General features: G+C 42.6%; 1 protein-coding gene across 1 annotated transcript; it reads right to left on the bottom strand.

Moving 5' to 3' along the window:
• Positions 1-20,697: 20,697 nt before the first annotated feature.
• On the bottom strand, positions 20,698-21,369 carry LOC119746194 (complement C1q tumor necrosis factor-related protein 2-like; the record flags this gene model as incomplete). The annotated part of the gene is made up of 1 exon (XM_038223002.1): positions 20,698-21,369. A coding segment is annotated over one exon (672 nt), but the record flags the coding sequence as incomplete, so codon positions are not given.
• Positions 21,370-23,354: the final 1,985 nt, after the last annotated feature.

Here is a 23,354-nt window from a genome sequence, read left to right as displayed (position 1 = left end):
AGCTCCTGTATATTTATGCGTGGTGATTATTTATTAATTACTTGATTGACTCCGGTAAAGGAGGAAGCCACTGAATGAGGTGTAGTGAGAGATGGAACCACTTTGCGCCCTACCGTACATGGTAAGATGTACCGTGTCTCCTCGTTGCAGAACCAGCACCGCGCTTCCAGACAACTGACCAAGTTGATTTGATGTACCATGGGTACTGATCACCGTGTAGTCGTTTTTAACAAGATGGATGGTAAGGCTACCGCTGTTGCTATACTTAAGAACAGAAAACGTAAATACGTAGGTGCCCGGCACACTACAGGTGAACGAACCGGTCTCGAGATCGAAGCTGGTACCCGGCAGAAGCGTCTCGGCCTGCTGGAATGGCAAACGGGTGTCGTGACTCGTAGAGGTATCAGAGCTGCTCGTCCTGACCACGGTGAATGCGACCCGCTGGTTGGAGTCGTCTGGTGTCTCCCCTGGCTCACCCTTCTGACCTTTGACACCAGTTTCCCCAGTTCCTCCAACAAAACCAGGTAGCCCTCTCGGACCTATCTTGCCGGGCAGACTAATCCCATCATTACCTTTAGACCCAGTGTTCCCAGGTGCTCCCCGCTCACCCATAGGTCCAATAGTGCCAATCTCACCTTGCTGACCTGCATCGCCCTTTAACCCCGGCTGACCGTATGGCCCCATCGGTCCTACTGGGCCAGGCAGACCTGGTATGCCGGGTATTGCAGCAGGTCCCTGGCAGCACTGCTGACACACATGAGACGCAGGACCATCACCGTCCGAGGGAACCGGCCCAGTAACGGAAGCTCGGAGCTTGACAGAGTTACCCAGAAGGAGGGCAATTGACAGAAAGGTGGCCCCGCAGATCTTCATCTGAAAGGAAAACAATACAGGGCCTAAAATTACCAACAAAATCACTACATAAACTGAAGAATTTGTATACGAGACATAATTTGGAGGAATCATTATTCAGAGAATGTGTCGGCAGTGGCCTATCCGAGAGCAAGGGGATAACAAGTAAATAAAAAGATGGGTTCTTTTTAAATCTGTTGCCATGGCAACTACGGGCAATCCATACTTGTTAGTATTATTGTTTTGCCCGCAGATAAAAGTTTTTAAAGGAGACCGAATTTCATTATTTTTTTCTATGGGGACGGCACGCCCTTTCCACGGTCATGATAGAATCAATTAAACATCATCACACCGACCTCGATGGTTTGCTTTTGAAGACTTAAAGATCAGGTCCAAGAAGAGATCACAAGGAGTTCAGTGTAGGCTGAAAAAAAAGAACAAAGAAAACCGGTAACGTTTATACTTGAGTAAGGAATGAAATAATGTTATTATTGGTTTTAATTAAACTGTGAGGTTTTTTTTCTTCATTTTTATAAATCATCATTCGAAAACAGGAACAATTACACACTTGTTAATTATAGACAAACTATTATTTGACCAGTATTTTCCTGGCCGAATACCTCCAGAAAAACAACATGTTTTAATGTGGCTATGTGAAATTTCTCGGGAAACTAAATGCTGCCTGAAATCACCGTTCAATTTATTCAAACACAATTCCTCCCTCGCCCAAATGTATGCATTTAAGGCACTATAAAGCGACTGAATAGTTTTTGAAAGCATAATGCGAGTTTTTAAACCAGCAAATTCTGCATTCCAATACCTTTTTTACCCGTCAAATTGCACAATTTGCCCGTTTAATATTCGAACACTTTCTTTAAAATTCGAATATAAACACGATAGCATTTTCAAACCCAGTTGAATTTAGCGAACGATCAAAATATTTAAGGGTATCTTCACTTCACGCGTAAAAAAAAGTAGGCAATTTAGGTATTTGTGTGGCGATTCATAATAATTTGAAAATCATCAAAACGTATTTTGTCACCCCGTGCTTAAGCACGCCATACTTTTTGGATGCAAATGTATACATTGCGTGGCAAATGTATACATTGGGACCTATATGACACAGCGCACAAAAGCCAGTGCATGCGGCAGACGCAGAGAGATAACGCTGTTTTGGCGTACTATTATTGAAGTGCTAGACGATTACTTTCCTGTTGGCTGAGCCTAGCATAGCCAGACATACCAAGTCTGCGACGTGTAGACCAGTTCGAGGGCTTTCTCTCCAAGCTGTGAGCTGTGCTTTTTTTGTGTATCCTTAAATAAAGGAAGCCAAAGGCACTGGGGTAGGTTTATCTGTATAAAACATTATTTAATAATGTTTATAAATCAGACCGATTACTTTGTTAGAAACTTAATTGTCACCTCACTTATTGTAATTTTTCAGGGTTTTTACTTCTACTGAAAGAAGTCTTGTCTTCGGGATAATAAAGCTAGATAAGAGATAGATCCGAAGCTTGTCATTTGTCATGTCATCTGTTGAATAAAACAACGGCGAGGCCTGCCGACGAGGCGACCCTTGATATGTGGCTTCCCAGCTACTACAAAATGGCAACGAGGATCGGATGACATGCCGTTTTCCACTTCCAGACAAGACCCCTAGTGTCAAATTTAGTCCAAAGTTATCATTATAGGGCTGTATCAAAGATTTGTTCATTATAAAATGTGTTTTAAGAGTTTAAACAAACTTGGGATTATTTGAAGAAGCTTTAAGCTTTGTTCAAGTTTCAATTTTAGCCCGTCGTGCAAGTTGGCACATGGTTTGGAGTTACATGTAGAATATCAGGTCGTGTTATTTGTGTTTTTGGTCCCATTGATATTTTATTTACACGATTCACATTGGTATTTATGGAAAATTAATGATACACTGTTGTGATTGACTGGCGATTTTACATGTTTTTGTACACAATGAAGATGCCACACATGTGTTAGTCTTTTTAAATTATATTACTGTTCGGTGTGACTTGAATCTCCTCACTTGCTTACCGTTTTGTCCTGACAATTTGATATTTGCACCATGGCCTTACCTGCAGATGTGGCTGATGCCATATTGAAATCGAACCAAGCTCTCGCAGACACTCTTGCAGGGGCATTTCAGAATTTAAAGTACCAGCGAGTCAGCACAGTACGACTGGTGAAATTTTGTGGGCCTCCCACTAGAGCTGGGGATCAGACCATACATGAGTGGTTGGCCGATATCGGGACATATTGTAGGCAAGTTGGACTTGGAGATGGGGAAAAATTGAGTACTGCCTTAGATTACTTGGGCGGGATTGCCAAGGAAGAAGTGCTATGTACCCCTAACCAACAAAGGGATGATTTCAATAAGCTTACCGCGCTGCTGAAAAAACGGTTCGGTTCTCCAGAGTCCGTTCAATCCTTAACAAGAACCCTGTACGGCTGAATGCAGTTGCAAGGTGAAAGCCTTACAGATTACAGTCGTGTACTAATTCGGTTGCATGATCGGATCGAAGCCGCTGCAGTAAATGCGCAAGAGAAAAATGCACTTGCTCAGCTTCGAGAAAGCACCTTGAAAGAACAATTCATGAAAGGTGTGGAGGATACTTCAGTCAAGCGAGAATTGCGAAAACTCTGTCACAGCCGGGCCGATATCTTGTTTTGTGAGCTGCGTGAGTTTGCGTTGGAATTATTTCCTACCACGGAACAGTCACACCCCAATAATTCGGCGCCTGATGACTCTGATGTTGCAACTGCAACTGCTTATAGGGCCGCCGCAGTACCCGATAGCAAAGCGCTTTCTGAAGTTCTAGAGAACCAAAAACAGCTTGTTACTTCTGTACAGCAATTTGTAGCGCAGCAGACCTCGATGAATGCAGACATAAAAGTCATTTGTGATGGTGTGAAGCACTTGCTAACTTCACAGCGGCCTAAGAAGCCTATGGTCAAATGCTCATTCCGCAACAGGCCGGGGCATACTGCTGAAAATTGCTAAAAGCGAAAGCGAATCGAAAATACAAAGCCTGTAGAACATGCTGGCAAGAACGCAGAAGGCCATACCTCGGAAAACGTGGATCCTCCGTCGCAGAGGGCAGTGTAACGGAGGCTCATACCGTATTTTTGCCCACGGACTTTGTACCCGATATTTCAGTTGTTTCTAATTCTGTTATTGAAAGGGATGAGCCACTGGCCGGGAGTGTCAATCTTTCCGCTTCCGAGATTCGTAAAAGGCTCCTCGGTAAATGCCCTACTGCAACTGTTATCGTGAATGGGGTCACCACAAAGTGTTTGCTTGACACAGGCGCTGAGGTCTCTTTACTGTCAAGCCAGTTTTATCAAAAACATGTAGCAAACACCTTGGGGAAATTACAGCCCGTGGGCAAGCTCATCAAACTGATGGGCGCCAATGATCTCGAAATCCCAGTAGAAGGTTACATAGAGACCTCATTAGAAGTTTTGGGCCAAATTTTTAAGGCTACTTTCTTAGTTTCTAGAGAGACGGCAGCATCCGCTAACGTCTCCCAGAGAAACTATTGCCCCGTGATACTTGGCTGTAACATTTTGAGGCGAATTGCAGCCAATTCGAAGAGAATGGGGTCTGTTCAGCTAGATCCAGACTGGGATCTAGCACTCCGTTGGTTGCAAACCGCGGTATTGGTTGATGACCTGCATACCGCATAGTACACGTCAGCAGACGTGTACACGTGTGAACGTGTTGTTGTGCCCCCACAAACCGTGGCTAGTGTCAAGTGTATGTTGAATGACCACGACTTAAATTCGTTGCATAACAAGGAGTATTTAGTGAGCAGCATTCCTCTTTGCTTGTCTAACAATGGTAGTTTCCGAGAAGTAAAGTCGGGTAACGAAGATGGTTCATTGGCCAAATGTCAGGTGCTTGAAGGCGTCGGACAAATTGACGGTGCAAATATTAACGTGTATATAGCAAATGCTAGTGCAGAGCCCTTGATTATCCCGGCGCTCACTCAGGTAGCAGTTTTATCTGCAATTAATACTGAGGAGCAGATTTTCCTTGAGCAGGATGGGGATGGGCTTTACGTGTCAGTACACCGTGTTGTAGCCAGTGTTCGCGAAGAAAACGAACCGAATGACTCCATAGATAGCAATTTGCCTTGCAATGAGCATGAGTTAAAAGAGGATGCACTGACAGATAGCCAAAATAGGGAAACCTTTGTTTTTCCAGACGGCACCAATTTGGTCATGCCTCCTGGTCTTACCCTTAAACACTTGGCACCAGAAGACGCTATTAAGGCAGCGGAATTAATTAAAAAGTATATCGATGTTTTCTCAGCCGGGCCCTTTGATTTGGGTTATTGTGACATCATCCCTCACAAAATACGGCTGAGCGATGATACTCCAGTGAACCTCCCTTATCGGAGAATATTACCTTCTAAGGTTAGAGAAGTGAAGACCCTGCTTCAGGATCTTCTCGATAGGGGCATAATACGTCGATCATCTAGTCCTTACGCGAGTCCCATCGTTCTTGTGCGTAAGAAACGTGGCCAACTCAGATTATGTATTGACTACAGGTGCTTAAACGCGAAGACAGCCAAAGATTCATTTCCATTGCCGAGGATAGACGAAACCCTAGAGGCTCTTGGTGGCGCTAAAGTGTTTTCTTCTTTAGATATGGCCCATGGCTACTTTCAAGTAGCCATGGAAGAAGATTCTATTGATAAGATAGGGTACCTTGGGGACTCTATGAATTTTTACGTCCTCCCCAGGGTCTCATCAACAGCCCAAGTACGTTTCAGAGAATAATGGAACACATTTTCGGAGATCTGAACCTGTCGGAGCTGATTCTCTATCTGGATGACCTGTTAGTCTACTCTGCCACATTTGACAGCCACATTGAGAGACTTGACAAAGTTTTCAGTCGTTTCAAACAATTCGATCTCAAACTAAACGGGTCAAAGTGTCAGTTATTTAGATTCCGTGGTTCATTTGGGTCATGTCGTAGACTCTAACGGAGTGTCAGTAGATCCTGATAAAACCGAACGAGTGAGGTCTTGGCCTACCCCAACAACTGCAAATCAACTGCGTTCCTTCCTTGGGTTAGCCTCGTACTACAGGCGTTTCGTGCGCGACTTCGCCAAAATTGCAGAGCCATTACACGCGCTCACCGGTAAAGCACAATCAAAAGCAGGGAAGGCCACAGCCCCATTCGTTTGGACAGAAGAGGCCGACGTCGCTTTCAATGTTTTGAAAGACGTACTGTGCACGGCCCCTGTCTTGGCATATCCGTGCTTTGATCGCGACTTTGTACTTGAGACGGATGTTCTGCTAAGGGTTTAGGCGCGTGTCTCTGTCAGGCTGATGACAGTGGGAAACTTCACCCAGTCGCGTACGCGAGTCGAAGTCTACGCGGAGAAGAGAAAAATTATGCCGATTTATCCAGTTTCAAGCTGGAATTACTCGCCTTGAAATGGGGAGTTTCAGAAAAATTTCGCGAATACCTTCTTGGTCACCACACAATCGTATGGACTGACCATAACCCTCTGTCTCACCTACAAACTGCAAAACTCGGTGCTTCTGAGCAGAGATGGATAGCCCAATTAGCACCTTTCGATCTTGAGATAAAATATAGATCCGGGAAGACAAATAAGTGTGCTGACGCCCTAAGCCGCTATACCCATGTCGCCTCAGTAACCTGCGTTGAACTACAAAATTATGGACTCACCTGCGAGGGTTCACAAGTACCCATTGATGTGTCAGCTCAGAATGCGTCCGAAACGCATACCCAAAAGACAGAAGGCACATCACAGGAGACCGCCGGTTCTGCCCCTGCGGTGCTCCCTCGTTCTCACATGAGGAGCTTGCCTCCCTTCAGAAAGAAGATCAGTCTTTACGAGTTGTGTGGGACAGTTGGTATAAAAAATGCAAGCCTTGCCAAAATATGGGTGATGTTAAACTCACTTCAGAAGTGCGTGGTTGGTTGAAAGAATGGCCACGGATAACAGAACACAATGGCGTTTTGTATAGGGAAACTGTTGACCCTGCAAGAGGGACTGTTTTCCAACTCCTTGTTCCGCAAAAACTCCGTAAGTTAGTTTTGGAAGCAGCCCACGACCATTGGGGCCACAAAGGCATTAACAGAACATTGGCGTTTCTTCAGCAGCGCTGTTATTGGCCGGGAGTGACGAATTGTGTCCGAAATCACGTTCAGACGTGTTTTCGTTGCACGTTGACGAAAGTGCCAACGCCAACAATTCGTTCGCCAATGCGGCATTTGCTGGCGTTTCAACCTCTTGAACGCCTTGCTATCGATTTTGTCAAACTTGATGTCGGTAAAGGGAAGATTGAAAATGTTCTCGTACTTACCGATGCCTACACTAAATTCTCCCTAGCAATTCCTTGTAGGGATCAAACAGCGCATACAGTAGCTCGTGTCTTGCGGGATCAGTGGTTCTCACATTATGGCACTCCAGCCCAAATTCATTCAGATTAAGGCAAAATTTTCGAGAGCCATTTGATCAGAGAGCTGTGCAATTTATATGGCATAAAGAAAACGAGAGCCACTGCTTACCACCCGCAAGGCAACGGGCAAACCGAAAGGTTCAATCGCACGCTTTGTGGCCTTATCAGATCACTTGATGGTACAATTCGTCATAATTGGCCAGATTTTCTGCCCCATCTAGTACATATCTATAACACCACTCCGCACAGCGTAACGGGGTACCCGCCTTTTACGCTAATGTTCGGCCGAGATCCGGTTGTTCCGCTAGATCAACTGCTGAATAATACGCGTACAAACTGGAATGAACATGCCATTCAGAAACAGGCAGAGATCATCAGACAAACGCATGAAATAGTGAGGAACCGACTAACTAAAGCTGCCAGAGCAAATAAACAGAATTATGATAAGCGTGCCAAGGCCAGCCCGATTAATGTTGGGGATCGTGTATTGATTAAGCAGTTAGCTCATAAAGGTAGACATAAGTTGGCAGATGTGTTCAGCGATAGGTCATTTGTGGTTGTACAGCGCAACTCACATCAAGACCTTTACTTAGTTAGACCAGCTAGTGGTGGTGAGGCTAAATGGGTGAACCGACAACTGTTAGTTTTGGACCCAAGAAAAGAACCTGACTTACCTGAGTCTCCTGACCCATTCCAGGGCCTACCTGAAGTCCCATCTGAGCCCGATGGTGAAAACCCGCTGTTATATATTTCAGATGATGACGATTTGGTCTTGACCTATACTGCCCCAAAGCTACCTTCCCCAACCATTCAGCCTGAGACCTGGCAAAAGGACTCTTCTTCACATAATCCGCCGTGTGTTTCCGATTCCGATAATCGTGAGACACCGCAGTCACGAACAGAGCAAGCAAAAGCTCCTGATCTAGATCCCTTAGGCGAAAACCTACGACGCTCCAAACGACTTCAGGAGAAATGTCGCGGTCGGTGGCCTAACCCCATAACGTAGCAACTGCATTCTCATTGACAGCGGATTGCCTGTTAAGAAAACTTAAATAACAGGATTTGGATTCGGTGCCATCACTGAACGGGAAAGAGCTGCTTATTTTCAGAACTGTTTTTACGTGCCCTATAGACCTACTCTAGGTTTAACTGTAGGTTACTTTATTATTCATCTTCGGAAGGTTATGCTAGTATCTTTTTTTTTGTCTCTGAGACGATATAGCGTCATTTCCTGCTTTATTACAGTTTTCGAAGATGACAGCTATGCGAGATGTATATATATTTGGACACTCGTTCCCCGCACGTCTAACTCGACTCGCACAGCAGCGTGGTCGGTCTATTGCATCTCTACTCGGAGTAACCGAGCAGTACACCGTTCAGATTGAGGGACACCCGGGGCTTACCTATTCCCGAATCTTTGGCAATCTGGCTCACTATCTTGGTGGAATGCAGAGCATGGAGAGAATCAGTTAACTTTGTGTAGATATGGGTACGAATGATCTCTGTGATAAGGATTCCACACCAACAGTTGTAGTTGAGAAAATTCTTAGATTCCTCCGGGAATTGGAGAACCATAACATCCATCCGCAGCAGGTGGTTTTCTTTTCGGTAATCCAAAGGTCATACATTAACAGACGCAACCAAGTTACGGTGGAAACATTCAACCATCGAGCCCGAAGGTTTAACAGGTCGCTCAATCGCGCCCTTGCGTACCACCACCCAGAGGTACGTCTCTATCCTCAGAGAAGGATTAACTATCCAAAATACCTGGCCGATGGATGCCACCTGACTGCGAGTGGAATGGACAAATATATTCATCAAATACGGGATGTGATAATTAGATATGGATAATCATCCTGTTGTCATAGGCATCATCACACTGATTACCCTTTATATAGAGTTTATCTGCAGTGTTTGCTCTTGACAAGTGTATGAAGAGATTCCGGTGCACTGTTTAACTTTTATTTTATATTGTTTAACTTACACATTTATATCCATGGTTCATATACACTATATGATTTATGGGAACCAAAGTCGAAGCTTAAGTAAAGCTTGTTCACATTATTGATTACCTTTTCAGAAAACCGCTACACACATTCTGAGTTGAATAGCGTGTGACCAAACTTGTATTGTAAAGTTACTGCTGATTTAAGCTTTTATTTCCAAAAAGGAAAAATGTTGAATTATATCGTACCCACCATTAGTAGTTCAGTACGGAAACCGTTAACTTAATATGCTATTATTTGTGCTTGACTATTGTCATATATTGAGTCTTGAAAAATCACTCAGTCCCTTTGTTTGCACGTGTAGTTTAAAAGTTACTGGAATGGAACCAGTTTGTGTTGGATAAGATTTGGAATAGGAATTCCAAAAGCAGGAATATTGTGGCAGATTCACATATTTTAGTCATACTTTAACCGTGTATGCATGCAAGAGGATTATATATAAAGAGTAATATGTAGTTACCCTTTTTGACTTATTTAGTACAAAATCACTACGGAAAAAAATTGATTTTTTGACTTAAGGATCGTTCGAGGGCGACTGATCCTTAAAGCAGGGAAATTGTGGCGATTCATATTAATTTGAAAATCATCAAAACGTATTTTGTCACCCCGTGCTTAAGCACGCCATACTTTTTGGATGCAAATGTATACATTGCGTCGCAAATGTATACTTTGGGACCTATATGACACATCGCACAAAAGCCAGTGCATGCTGCAGACGCAGGGAGATAACGCTGTTTTGGCGTACTATTATCGAAGTGCTAGACGATAACTTTCCTGTTGGCTGAGCCTAGCATAGCCAGACATACCAAGTCTGCGACGTGTAGACCAGTTCGAGGGCTTTCTCTCCAAGCTGTGAGCTGTGCTGTTTTTGTGTATCCTTAAATAACGGAAGCCAAAGGCACTGGGGTAGGTTTATCTGTATAATTTATTACTTAATAATGTTTATAAATCAGACCGATTACTTTGTTAGAAACTTAATTGTCACCTCACTTATTGTAATTTTTCAGGGTTTTTACTTCTACTGAAAGAAGTCTTGTCTTCGGGATAATAAAGCTAGATAAGAGATAGATCCGAAGCTTGTCATTTGTCATGTCATCTGTTGAATAAAACAACGGCGAGGCCTGCCGACGAGGCGACCCTTGATATGTGGCTTCCCAGCTACTACATTTGCATTGGATATATTGTGCTTTTGATTTCAGTCCTGCTCGGGAATTCACATTCATGCATACGTTTACAAAAGTAGAACATGTATAATAAAATCCGGCAGTTTAGCAAGATTAGTGGCGAATCAGTGGGCTTGGAGGGGGCGCCCTCCCCCGACAGTGATCGAAAATGTATCTTAAAAGCCAATTTCAATTGAGGGAGCCCTTCAACCCTCACCCAGTACAAACTTCGCCCCCGGCAATAAACTCTCTGGATCCGACCTTGAAAATAATGTGGCGGTGTTAAAACAAGGTATAAAATGACATGATGTTTGGAAAAGTTGAATACAGGAATGTACCATTTTTTTTAAATGCCAGCAAAAGAATCATGAAACGTGCAAATCAGAAGTTTACAATTTATTGTTAACCCTCTGAGCAGCAAAGCGGTGGTAAAATTCTCCACAGTTTGCAAATGTGGGCATTTTTTTTTTCAATGGACCAATTTGGCCAAGCTTCCATCTAATCCTCACCCCTACTATACACCACAAGCCTGTAGACTCCCACTGGCCCGGCCTTAGCCACTCCGGAGTAAGGAGTGTTGAAAGACAGAAGCCAAGATGGCGGCTCATGCCTTTGTGCAGTAATTGGAGAAAATGGTGGCCAGACTTTTGTGCCGCCGATCTCTTTTTGTCAACCCCTCGTGCCGCCCAGAGCTCAGGCAGGTTGTAAATAATCCCTGACGATGTGAATGACCTATATCCTGTGCATGTACAGGCATGCGGGGGTTATTGACCTAGAAACACATGTGGTGATCAAATTATCCACGTGGTTCCACGGTGTGATTTGTTTTGCTAAGCTGCTCTCAGGGTTAAGTGTCTATCAAGTGACAGAAAGAATGAACTTTTTAGCACTCGCCCCAAAATCGGCCTCTTACGAAAAAAGACCAGTTTATATTGACCAGTTAATTTTTGTTATCACTATGAGAAAATAAAAAGATAGCCCTTAATGGAAAACAAAATACTGAAAATCAATCAAATTTCTTTTCGCCAATACGATTGAAGGTTAATGCAGTCTTCAATCTTTGGTATCTGTATCTCTATTTTAGTTCTTTTAGTTCTTTGATTTTTGTTTTGATTTTTTTAGTTTGTAAATTGGATGTAGGCATACACAAAAATGAAACTTTTTTTCCCGGAGAACCCGGTGACGGTATGACGAGTAATCTGCCTTTCTAAAAAGAAAGCTGCAAAATCTGCAAGTCTGAGAATGACTTTAAGTGATTTAGGAGTTAGCAAAACTGTTTTTATTTGAAAAAACACAATAACATTTGAATTTAACGAATTCAGCCGGAAATCCCACATTAATGACGGTCTTTAAATAATTTGTATGCTTCAAACAGGATTTCAAAGCAGTGATTGGCCATTTGTCACTGTTTCACGGTGGTTGTATGGGAGGGGGATCCCTCACTTCTTTAAATTCTGAATTCACTGAAAGCTGGTGCTTCAAACGTTGAAGTCGGACAGCAGAGAGACGGCCCGAATAATTTGTACGAACATCAACTCTTTACATGATTCCTAGAAATGAATCCAACTATATAAAGCAATTTGAACTTGAATAAAGTGTGTTCTCATGGTCCGGTCCGTTCGTATGTACGCCCACTAGTCTATTCTGACCAGTGACACTTGTATCGCCTAATACTTAAAAGTAACGCTTAGGCGTATGGGCTCCGTGCGCCAACAAGGAGGGGGCCTTTTTACCTAACAACGAAGTTCAGTGGGCGGGACATTTAGCTGGTTAAGGTAGCTGGTTGTGTGACGCACGAACACCAGGGGATTTGTACTGTATACGAGCAGTGGTACGGCAGCGCGTCGTGGCAAAATTGCAGTCAGGCAAGGTGGCGTCGGTCGGTCACCCCCAACTGTTCCTTCTTTGCCAGTGAGGGGATACCTTTTTAACGGAGCGGATATATAAAGATCAAACAGGAATGGCGCACTGTCAACTAGCGAAATGACACAGTTTCAAAACGAAGTGCAAAAGGTATTGAGATTATCCCAATTTTAAATAACACAGCATAGGACAGGATGTTTGAGATGTCTCAATTTCCTTTATACGTTCTTCCGTGGCCAACTTCCGCATCACCTTTTATCCTGAATTGGTTACAGTGATTGCCGGGAAATGTGAGCGCATCGCATCGGGATTTTATGTTTGATACAGTAAGCAGGGAAAACTAGCAAGAAAATAAAGGGGGTGAATGGTCAAACTGATATTATGGGTTAAGTGTCGAGCTTTCTCAATATTTTTTTCTCAACAAAAAAGAGTTTAATTTATCATCGGAAATATTGTGTAAGTGCGTGATTTTCCATAACATTAGGGAACTTGATGTATTACACTTTTGACAAACCTGCAGCTAGATTTGACTAGAAAACTGGCGAATCTGACTGGCGAACAATAACACAAAACTATAAAACTTCCATGAATTTAGAGTGTGCTACCTGTAGCGACAAGAATTCAAGTAAGTTTTCAAAAGAACGAGATAAATCAGTCAGTATATTTGACAAATATTATTGTGCGTTGAGAGTGCACCATGGAAGTAGAAGCGGAAATATTGTCAGACAGGAATTCCTAAATCTGAACAAATAAACAAAAACCTGATTAGGCCCAAACAAATCTGGTATGGAGCTTGCCCCGAAAGTGGTGCGGCGCGGTTTGGGTGTTTTTTTTTTTTTTTTCGGCTGATGCGGCTGATCATGTTGCCGATGAAGATTCGATCCCTTGAAACTCTCTTAAAATATATCCTTCAGAGTTGAGCTTGAGGTGACCCCAGGAATGCCACAAGGCTTGATAATTCTGCACCCACTTATTATCTCGACCGACACAAACATGTGGTTTTTTTTTTTTTTTTGGGGGGGGGGGGGCATTTGGATAGTCAAGACAAAAATCAGAGAAAACGGTGACGTCACACCATACAGCGACATCAACATCGTGCATGAGCTGTCTGGCTGTTCATTAGTCTGCTCCGATACATATTGTGGTTCTAAACATTTACAGGTTATAGATACACGATCATCGCACCCTTAGTCTGGCTTCCAGACACACAATTACGAAATTGCAAAATCTGCAAATGGAGCCGCTGCCCGACAAAAATCAGTGAAAAATGTATGGAAGCGCAGAGAGGCCACATAAAGCTCACACTCGATCGTTACCCCATCTAAAAACATGTTTAACCCTAAAAGGGCCGGGGGCGGAATCCGCCCCCCCCCTCAACATTTTCCGTGATAGCTTCTAAAAAAAAATTTTTCGCGACCCAAGCTGTTATGACTTTTTAGCCTCGAGCTTTGCGCATCTTTTGATACCAAAAACATAGAAATCGGACCACGGGTTGCCGCGTAGCGAAAAATTTTCCGGCGCTACGCGCCGTGAAAACTGAATTTTCGCATATACGTCGTGTACACAGAGCAGAATTGCCATTTGTACATATGAATAATTAATTAGCCATAATTCCAAAACCCTTTGACCTATAGTCATGACATTTCTTGGGTATGTTCAGGAAGAGTTGCTCTATGCATGTGTCGAGTATCAAATTTTTTCGACACTCGATGGCCGAGATCTTAGGGGGGGGGCGGAATCCGCCCCCCCCCCCCCGGCTGAGAGTTGGTCAAAATAACCCGGCCCCTTTAGGGTTAAATTGTGAAGCAGCAGGATTTCGATCCAATCTTGGATGGAAAAAAAATAACTTGTTGCCGACGTGCATGACTACGCGTATGGTAACGCGGGCGCAGACCAGAAACCGGAGACTTGTTTTGGCCTCATTTGCTCTTAGCAATAGCATTTATTACCTGAAAATTTGGCCTCACAAAATGTTGGTCCAAATCCGCATCAGCTGTTGAGACTAGGAGTTAATTCAGCTATATTGTATACAACATAATAAGCTGGTTATTATTCAACCACCAAGTAATCGAGTTACTGTATGGGAATGCAATCATCGGTGTCTGAAATATTGACAGCACGCTGTTCTGGCTATAAGCAATTTTGTGTCAATATCATACATGCATATCGCAAAAGATCAAACCTAAAGTTTAGCTGAATATCAAGCGCAAAAGATTGTTTTAAGCACTCACCGTGCAATTATTGTTCGATCTTGCAAGCAGTTCTCTCGGGTTGTCGTCTGGACGTGGACATGAGCTGCGGTCGTTGTGAGGAGTGAGCCGGCAGCTTGTGACTTAAATATTGACGTCGATTTCCTGAGCAGTGACTGAGGAACTTGCATGCCCGATTTGTGATTGGCCCCTGCGCGCTGTCAATCACATATCACCGACTCGCTTCATATTGATGAGAGGGAAATGATGCTAATGGTACATTGCCACACGTGAAACCCGAAGCTTGTATCACCGACACTCAAATATACGCATCTAATTGGTGGAATGATTGTATGGATGTCGGTGACCTATTCAAACATGTGGATTGTGATTGGCACCTGTCAATCACAGACCACTCACTTGTGGTCACCGACTTGTTGGGTGACTTACTCTGATTGGTGGATAGAATAATGACGTACATCGGCCATACGTGATTCAGTGTTTGTTTTGCGCTTCGTGTTATTAAATGGAGCCACGCATTTGGTGGCTAGTATTTTGTAGTCAGGGTATGCAGTCTACATTTTTGATAGAAAACGAAGGCGTTATAATTTAGCTTGAGAAGAAAACGTCATAAGAACTTCAATATATTGTGTTAATAATATCCTGTCCAAGTACAGTTAACGCCCTCTTACGGTGAAGTATACTAAATTTGCAGAACCCAGCAGGCAACTTTAATTATAACCATTCATCTATCCACCTCCACTAGTCAAACGTGCGCTTGGCCAGGCCAACTTCTCGGCATGCAATCCACCTTGCACATGCAGAACCCCCTCCCCGATTATTGAGACACTCCAATCTCCACTTATTGAGCCCAACCTATACCTAAAACCAAACACATAACTATGCCAACCCTTATCCTAACCCTCGCCTAATCAAACCTAATCCCAAACTTATCCCAAACTGTTTGGATCCTACCATGTGCAACAAACCTCTTTCCTTAGGAACACTAACATTCAATAGCCTGATCTCAAAGCCAAGCACGAATCCCCATATTGAATTCCCCCCCCCCCATCATCCCTTCCCCCTCCTAACTACCCTCGGCAGCCGACGTGGGGTGCTTATTTAATGCTTATTGAATGCTAGAGTGTTGTTGTTTCCCTTTCTATTAATAGTTACGTCGACAGGAAGAGGAAGAGTAAACCTATTTTTACAGCATTAACAGTCATGTTGTGACATTTGTTTTTCGTTGGGTAACCTATCGAGTGTCTCTGTTTTTAGTTATTCACTCATCAGTTTTCTGCTGATGACAACTAACAGTTTTCCCCGCTAAAATAGGCCGGCCTATCAGAATGCCTACTGAGAAACTTTGAAAGGACGGTGGCCCACATTCTACCGAAACTCCAAAATAATCACTAAGTGTGCCCCTGAGTGTGCCTGATTTCTAGCGGAACAATACTGCCCACAACTCCAAACAGTACCTGTTCTTTTACCTTGCTAGGGTGTGTAGTTTTCAAACCTAGTATTTTCGAGAGATATTACGCCGCGAAGTATTACTCATTGGCGTGGTTCATTCAAGGGACCTTAATTTAGACTCCTCATTTTCTGGAGGAAGCATTCAAAGAGTTAAGCGCCTCCCCGAATCCCAGGCAGGCTGAGTGGTGAGGCACGCCCTCCCTAGCTTTCCGGGTTACGCCACTGAGTTTGAAGTGACGTAAAGTATCTCAAAATGCGGCCGGGACCATGAGTTCGACCACGATGGGAACGTACAGCAATCATATTTTTACTAAAATAAATCTGCGATCGGATATTTGAAAACATAGGGGGGATGTTGGGACAGCTATAACCAGTGACAAAGAGGACAGGACGTCCGTACTACGCCGTCTGGCATCAGGAGCTGGCCGCCTGTTCAATGCGCAGACCGTACTAAATCGGGTACTCAGACCTCACCGCTGCACTTGGCTACAACCCTGCCCCTAACATACCTGCATGCCCGTAAGCTGACGTGGGTTTCACCCTATTCAGCCTCTCTCACCAAGGCTTTGCCACCCACTCCCATCTCACCCATTTCCCATCAATCTACGGGACGCAACCACCTAATTAATGCCTTACAACCTTCAGACCCAACCCAACCTGACCACCCTGCCCCTCAACGGCGGATACAGAACCAAATTGTCGATGTGCTTCCGTTATGTTAGGCTATGAGTGGGGAGGGGAGGGGCAGGTGAAAGTGCCTGATACCCGGCAAGCTAGCCGTTACAGAATCGAAAGGCGTGGGGATGCGTTTCAGTTTTCCTTCATTATTTTCCAAACTACATTATACTAGCATTTAGGGCGGCGTGGGTGGTTTGTGGGTGGTTTTCGCCTCTCACCTAGGTGACCACAAATGACGGTTCGAATCCTGGCCGCGGATCACATGTGAGCATAGAGTTGTGCGTTGGTTCTCTCCTGTGCCACGAGGGTTTTCTCCGTGCCCTCCGGTTTTCCTCCCTCCGGCAAAATCAAACTCTTTCGATTTCAGGCTGTGCTCCTTGGTCATTATAGGCGCCTTTAGAATAGTAAGTTGTGAGGGTGGATTTCTAATGTAAAGCCTTTAATTTGTATCCATCCAACAGTAAAAAAATAGTCATAAAGTTGTAAATTTTGAAGACCCCAATTGATTTTTAGTAGATTCTGATAGAGGAAGACATGCTCTATCTATCAAGTCATTTTAATTTCATTGATTTCGGAATGATACATAAGTGCATAAATTGGGTCAAAAGTCACCATAACATATTAAAGGTCACGTGACCTACTTTTCTTAAAATTTAATTTTGACAAAAGAGTTGATTTGAGCATGCAATTGTTATTATTTTGATACCAAATTCGCATATATTCGATGAACATTGACATGGTTTTGACATATTTCTTCCGAAAGGGTGGTATTTTACCATCAAAATGTCCGTTTTTATGGTTTCTGCCCTGACCTCATAGTAGGTCGGATCAGGCTAAAAATTGGTGTGTATTCATTGCTCATCAGGCCCTACAAGCACAGCATTTTTTATCAAAATAGGAAGACATGAGGTAAAAAAGTGCGTCGGTCTGACATGGAATGACCCATATAGAATATTTTGAGGGTTTAAGTTTCTTCCATGCACTTGGTTGATGAGTTTAGGCCTATTTACCGGTGTGCACGCTTTACCATCCTGCATGGGCTCGATTTTTTTTTCTCCCAAACGTCATTCGCATAATGGGTGTACGCTATGGCGTTTGGAATTTTCTTTTCTAAAAACGTGAGAAAAAAATATAAATTAGAAAAAAAGAAATGAATTCGAACGTAATGAAATTCGGACTTTATTTCCCTTTAACAAAATACCCTCTGAAGCCTAAGTTTAGAACAGAAAAACTAATCGGGGACAAATCAACGGTGAATCGAACCTGCAACCTTGCAATTCAAAATCACAACCCTATCGACTGAGCTATCGCACTGCTCGCCAAAATGTTAGGGGAAATATAATTATATACCTGCGTACGTATCATAAAAGTATCGTAGAGGGCGCTAAACAACCATGCATGTGGGTGTAGTTTAGGAAAAGAAAATTCGCATCCGGGGCCATGGTTTACCACGATGGGAACGTACAGCAAAACTATTTTTACTGAAATAAATCTGCCAACGAATATTCAAAAATTGCGGAAGAACATGTTTTACTGGTAATAATAATAATGTCCGCCTTTTGGCGGCCAAGTGTCCGGAGAAAAAAACCTGTCTGCATGTCAGATTTGTTTTGCCGATGAACCCCTCCCTCCTGCGAAAATTCCTGGATCCGCCCTTGCACACACCCACCTCTCCCATGCACGTGGCTATGACCCTGGCTCTAACATTCTCGGCGTTTGTAAGATGAGCGTATGAGGAAATTGTACAACTTTCACCCTATTCAGCCACTCTCACCAATGCTATCCCTCTCATTCTCACCCATCTCCTATTAATCTGCAAAACGCAACCACCTTATCTATATCACCCTTCAAACCCAAGCCAACCTGAACACCCTGCCCTTCACAGGCGGATGCAGAACAACACTGTCGGTGGGCTTCCGGTTGTGTTGGGGAAGGGGGAGGGGGGCAAAGATACATGGGCCTGACATCCAGCATTTTTCATTTCTCATTTTGTTCTGTCTACATGTTTTAGGATTTTAAGAATCCGTGGGGTAAATGGGATAAGTAGACTACACCATCGTCTTAGTGCCATTCATTGTTTTTGATGAAGTAGCAGTCGGCATCATATTTTGCTTCCTGCCCCTCATCTTCAATTCCTAACCCCCTCGACACCACTAATCATTCATCCTTCACCCAATCCATCCTCAACCAATGTTAACCCGGCCTATCATTAACACCGATCCCCTAATCTAGAAGTCAAAACAAACCAAAATGGACAAAATTACAGGTAATTAACTGACTTTGTTTGCAATAATTTGTGATATCAAAGGATTAAAGTTGTTATCTATAATTACAGATTTAAGTATTTAATAAGACCGTATTGTGTTCGTAAGATTCAGACTGTGATTTCCTTGTTCATTTCAACGACAATATTTCTCTGTAATTTTACTTTCCTGAGAGGAATTCGATGGGTATTACGATTTGGACAAGGTTTCCCACATTGTTAAAAGCTAAATGATTAATTAAAGTACTGTTCAAAATACAGTTTTCGAGTATTTATATTCGATTCTGATTACATGTTATATGATTATTTTCTGTGCTGAAATTAGTTAGGCTGTTATAAACAGAGCACATCCTCAAAGGTATACTTGGAAAAAAATGTTTCTTAGAATCAACTATATACCATATAATCATAATTGCGTAATCTGCTTATATAGTGTCACATTATCAACTCAAACTACATTAAATCGTAAACAATTTCATCATAGTGAAAGCTCAAAAACTCAACTTTTCATGAAACAAAAACTCAATTATACATGTATAACATGGGATACAAAATGAGGTGTTTAACACAAGTTGAGAGTTCTTGGTTCACTGTGGCGCAATTTGAAACTCTTGTTGTTTTTTTAAGAAAAGAAGTTTCCGAGGATAAATAAATGATATCACCAGACTTCATTTAATCTCTGGCTGTATACGACATGCGAAATGCAAATGAAAAAAAAAAAAATAATAATAATGTTTTAATACATGCATTTGTTACTTCCCAGACAGACTATTGTAACGGTTTATGTTTTTTTTTTTTCATACGATTACCAGTTTAAGAAATAACAGCATGCAGAAGGAAGGGTCGTACGCCCGTACCTCAGGAACTACGTTGGCTCTTTAACAGTCGCACTAAAAGCTGTGATGGGGTTCAGTTTATTACAAGCAGTCACATTTTTAAAAACCTATTGTCTATATGGAACTGTGCGGTGCAAATGTAAACAAATACATTATTTATACATACGTGCATTTGTTAGTTTTCGATTAGATTATTGGAACAGTTTATTTCTTCCTGTTTTGGTTCAAACGATTACCAGCTTAAGAAATGACATCATATATTGCTTCAAGACTTGTAATATCTCGAGAAGGATAAATCGTCATGTAGACATGCATCCATACTTCAGGAACTACATTGGCTCTCGGTTATACGGTAAGGGTTGAATTCAAGATCCTTAGTTAGTTTTTAAAATTATCCGTCGAGTTGATATCAATTAATGAGTGTTACATTCGCACTAATGGCTGTGATAGGGTTAAGTTCAACCGTCTTGAAGTTCGTCCAAAGCCTGACAAGGCATACGGTGTTCGTGCTTTTACCATGTATGCATCTGTAGAACAGACTTCCAGCTTAATCGAGAAGGATTGATGATTTTTTTTTTTTTTTTTAAATCACAGCTTAAATTAATTTCATAGAAAAAAAACAAGTATTATTTTTATCTGATTTTTAGTGATATTTTTTATAATTAGTTTTACTGTCTTGTAAACCGTGTTTATATTTTAATGTACAATGCTATACATGTATTAATAATCAACCAGTTTTATCACACCTGTTTAACGGTACCTATAGGAGACATTTTGTCGTCATTATTAAAATGACATTGAACATTATTTATTTTGATTCATTAGTAATTGTTTCGGCAAAATGGAAAGCGACTTGATTTTTGCAGCATTGCTACTGTTTATTTTTTGTTTGGTGATAATTTGATTTATTTATTCGGGGTAAAGGAGGAAGCCACTGAATGAGGTGTAGTGATACTTGGACTCACTATGCGCCATACCGTACATAGTCAAATATACTGTGTCTCCTCGCTGCAGAACCAGAACCGCGCTGCCAGACAACTGACCACGTTGATTTGATGTACTATAGGTACTAATCACCGGGTAAGTGTTTTTAAAAAGATGGATGTTTAAATAACCGTTTTTGCTATTCTTGAGAACAGAAAATGCAAATACGTAAGTGCCCGGCACACTACAGGTGAACGTACCGGTCTCCAGATCGAAGCTGGTACCCGGCAGAAGCATCTCGGTCTGCTGGAAGGGCAAACGGGTGTCTTGACTCGAAGATTCACCCGAGCTGCTCGTCCTCGTCACCGTGAATGCTACTCGCTGGTCGGAGTTGTCTGGTGTCTCCCCTGGCTCACCCTTCCGACCTTTGGCACCAGTTTCTCCGATTCTTCCGACGATACCTGGCATACCTCTTGGACCTATCTTGCCAGGCATACTAATCCCATAATCACCTTTAGACCCAGTGTTCCCAGGTGCTCCCCGCTCACCAATAGGTCCTTTTGGGCCACTCTCACCTTTTTGACCTAGCTCACCTACATCGCCCTTTGACCCCGGCTGACCATACGGCCCAATCGGTCCCACCGGTCCAGGCAGACCTGGTATGCCGGGAATTGCAGCAGGTCCCTGGCAGCACTGCTGACACACCTGAGACGCAGGACCATCGCCATCCGAGGGAACTGGCCCAGTAACGGAAGCTCGGAGCTTGACAGAGTTCCCCAGAAGGAGGGCGATTGACATAATGGTGGCAACGCAGATCTTCATCTGTAAAGAAACCAATATCTCAAACTAAAAACAAATCAAGGGAGAGTGACAAAAACAGAATAGGAAAGTTTTGAAAAAAAAAATTGAGGTTAGATAAATTGAAGAAGTTGTATAAAAGACATTTTGACTAGAAACAATAAAGAGAAAGGGCAACCCAATGTAAAATGCCCATAGAAATTAAGGTCGGGTGTGCGCGTGTGTGTGTGTGCGTGTACAAACACTGCCTAATGGGGTACCGGAACAATGGGAGGTACCCCACAAGGAATGCCCACCGACTTACGGGGTACCGTTTTGGCACCCCATTAGTTTTTCACGAAATAGATATATGGATTTTACTCAAAAACTAGGAATTTCCAAGATGGGTTGATTTGTCGCAAATGGAAGAGCTTTAGAAAAGGAATATTTAGTCCGAATTATAGCCCAGGAAATTAACTATGGTTAAAATAAGAGCATTTTGACATGTGTGCGACGTTGCAAAATTTTAGTACACGAGAACAAAGGAAGTACCCCACTTCTGTGCCTTTGTTGAGTGCGGGTGGGTGTGTGTGAGTGGGGTGGGGGGACGCTCAAAGACAAAATGGCGTTCTTTCAGGCTCTATGGTTGCAACCATGCATTAAAATTTCTACATGCCCTTACTGCAACATTCTTTTAAAAATCCTCAAAAAATGATGACCAACATGCCATCTTTCATTTTATTTAAATTTTTGGGTGGGTTGACCATTGACTTTTCAAGAAATTCACACCCAAGGAAGACGACCCCCATTTTCTCCAAAGCGGAAAGGTAGCCATCTTGAAAAACGTCCTACAAAACATTGGCAACAGCGCCACGTTTGAGCCAAATTGCATCCAAAATGCTCAGAATTGAAAGCCTCAAGTCCGGGCCAGAGGTTCATTGCCATATCTCTTCAATTCCCCAATTCTATGGCTCTCAGAACTCTCTAATATAGAATATTATGAGGGTATAATTTTTATTCATGAGCACGGATTGAGGCCTATTTACCGGTGTGCACCCTTACACACTGCAGTATTTGTTTTCGTTGCATTCATTGTTTTCGTCTAAGTTCCCGACGATTTCAATTTTGTGAGTGCTATAATTATATCACGACCAATTATCGAACGAAATTTGTTTTTTTCTCTTGACTTATATTCTCCACATTGAATGTTATATTTGTGTGCAATTTCAATTGACTCGTGTTAAGATTCTTTTTAGCGAATAATACACTGTATGTTTGTAATCATTCATTTTTCTTCAACGCTTAGACCACTTTTACTATAGTTGTTTCATATATTACGACCAATCATCGGACGAAATTTTAATTCAATGCAATGTGTTTTTCTGTAGATGTTTTTCTCCAAAACCAGTGTTTTGTTTTTGTTCAATTAAAGCCGACTTCGGTTGGACAGCTCTCCGTGTTCACAGTGACCGCTAATTGTGTAGCGCGCCCTCTTTTGGAAGAAATTGCTTTTGGCAAAATGTACGGGATCAGTGCCCAAAACCTTATACACAGTGCAGTATTTGTTTTCGTTGCATTCATTGCTTTCGTCAACGGTTCCCGTCGATTTTAATTTTTATGAGTGCTATTATATCACAACCAATTATTGAACGAAATTTCAATTCAATGCAATGTGTTTTTTCTTGAGTTATCTTCTCCAGAATGAGTGTATTATTTTGTGCAATTCGGGCAATTCACAATGCAGTGCGCCACCAATAGTTTGCCACGGAGAGTTCATTTTGCCCAGTGCGTTGTGGGAGATGGTCGACAAATTCGCAGCGCGGGACATTTGAAATCGTTAGTGTTTCCGGTCAGTGGTTTCATAAGAGTATGATTGGAGG

The sequence above is a fragment of the Patiria miniata genome, unplaced genomic scaffold (genome assembly GCF_015706575.1).
Source record: "Patiria miniata isolate m_02_andy unplaced genomic scaffold, ASM1570657v1 HiC_scaffold_7, whole genome shotgun sequence".
Classification (NCBI taxonomy): domain Eukaryota; kingdom Metazoa; phylum Echinodermata; class Asteroidea; order Valvatida; family Asterinidae; genus Patiria; species Patiria miniata.
Note: the sequence above shows the minus strand (reverse complement) of the source record. Positions and strands in the feature narration are given on the sequence as shown.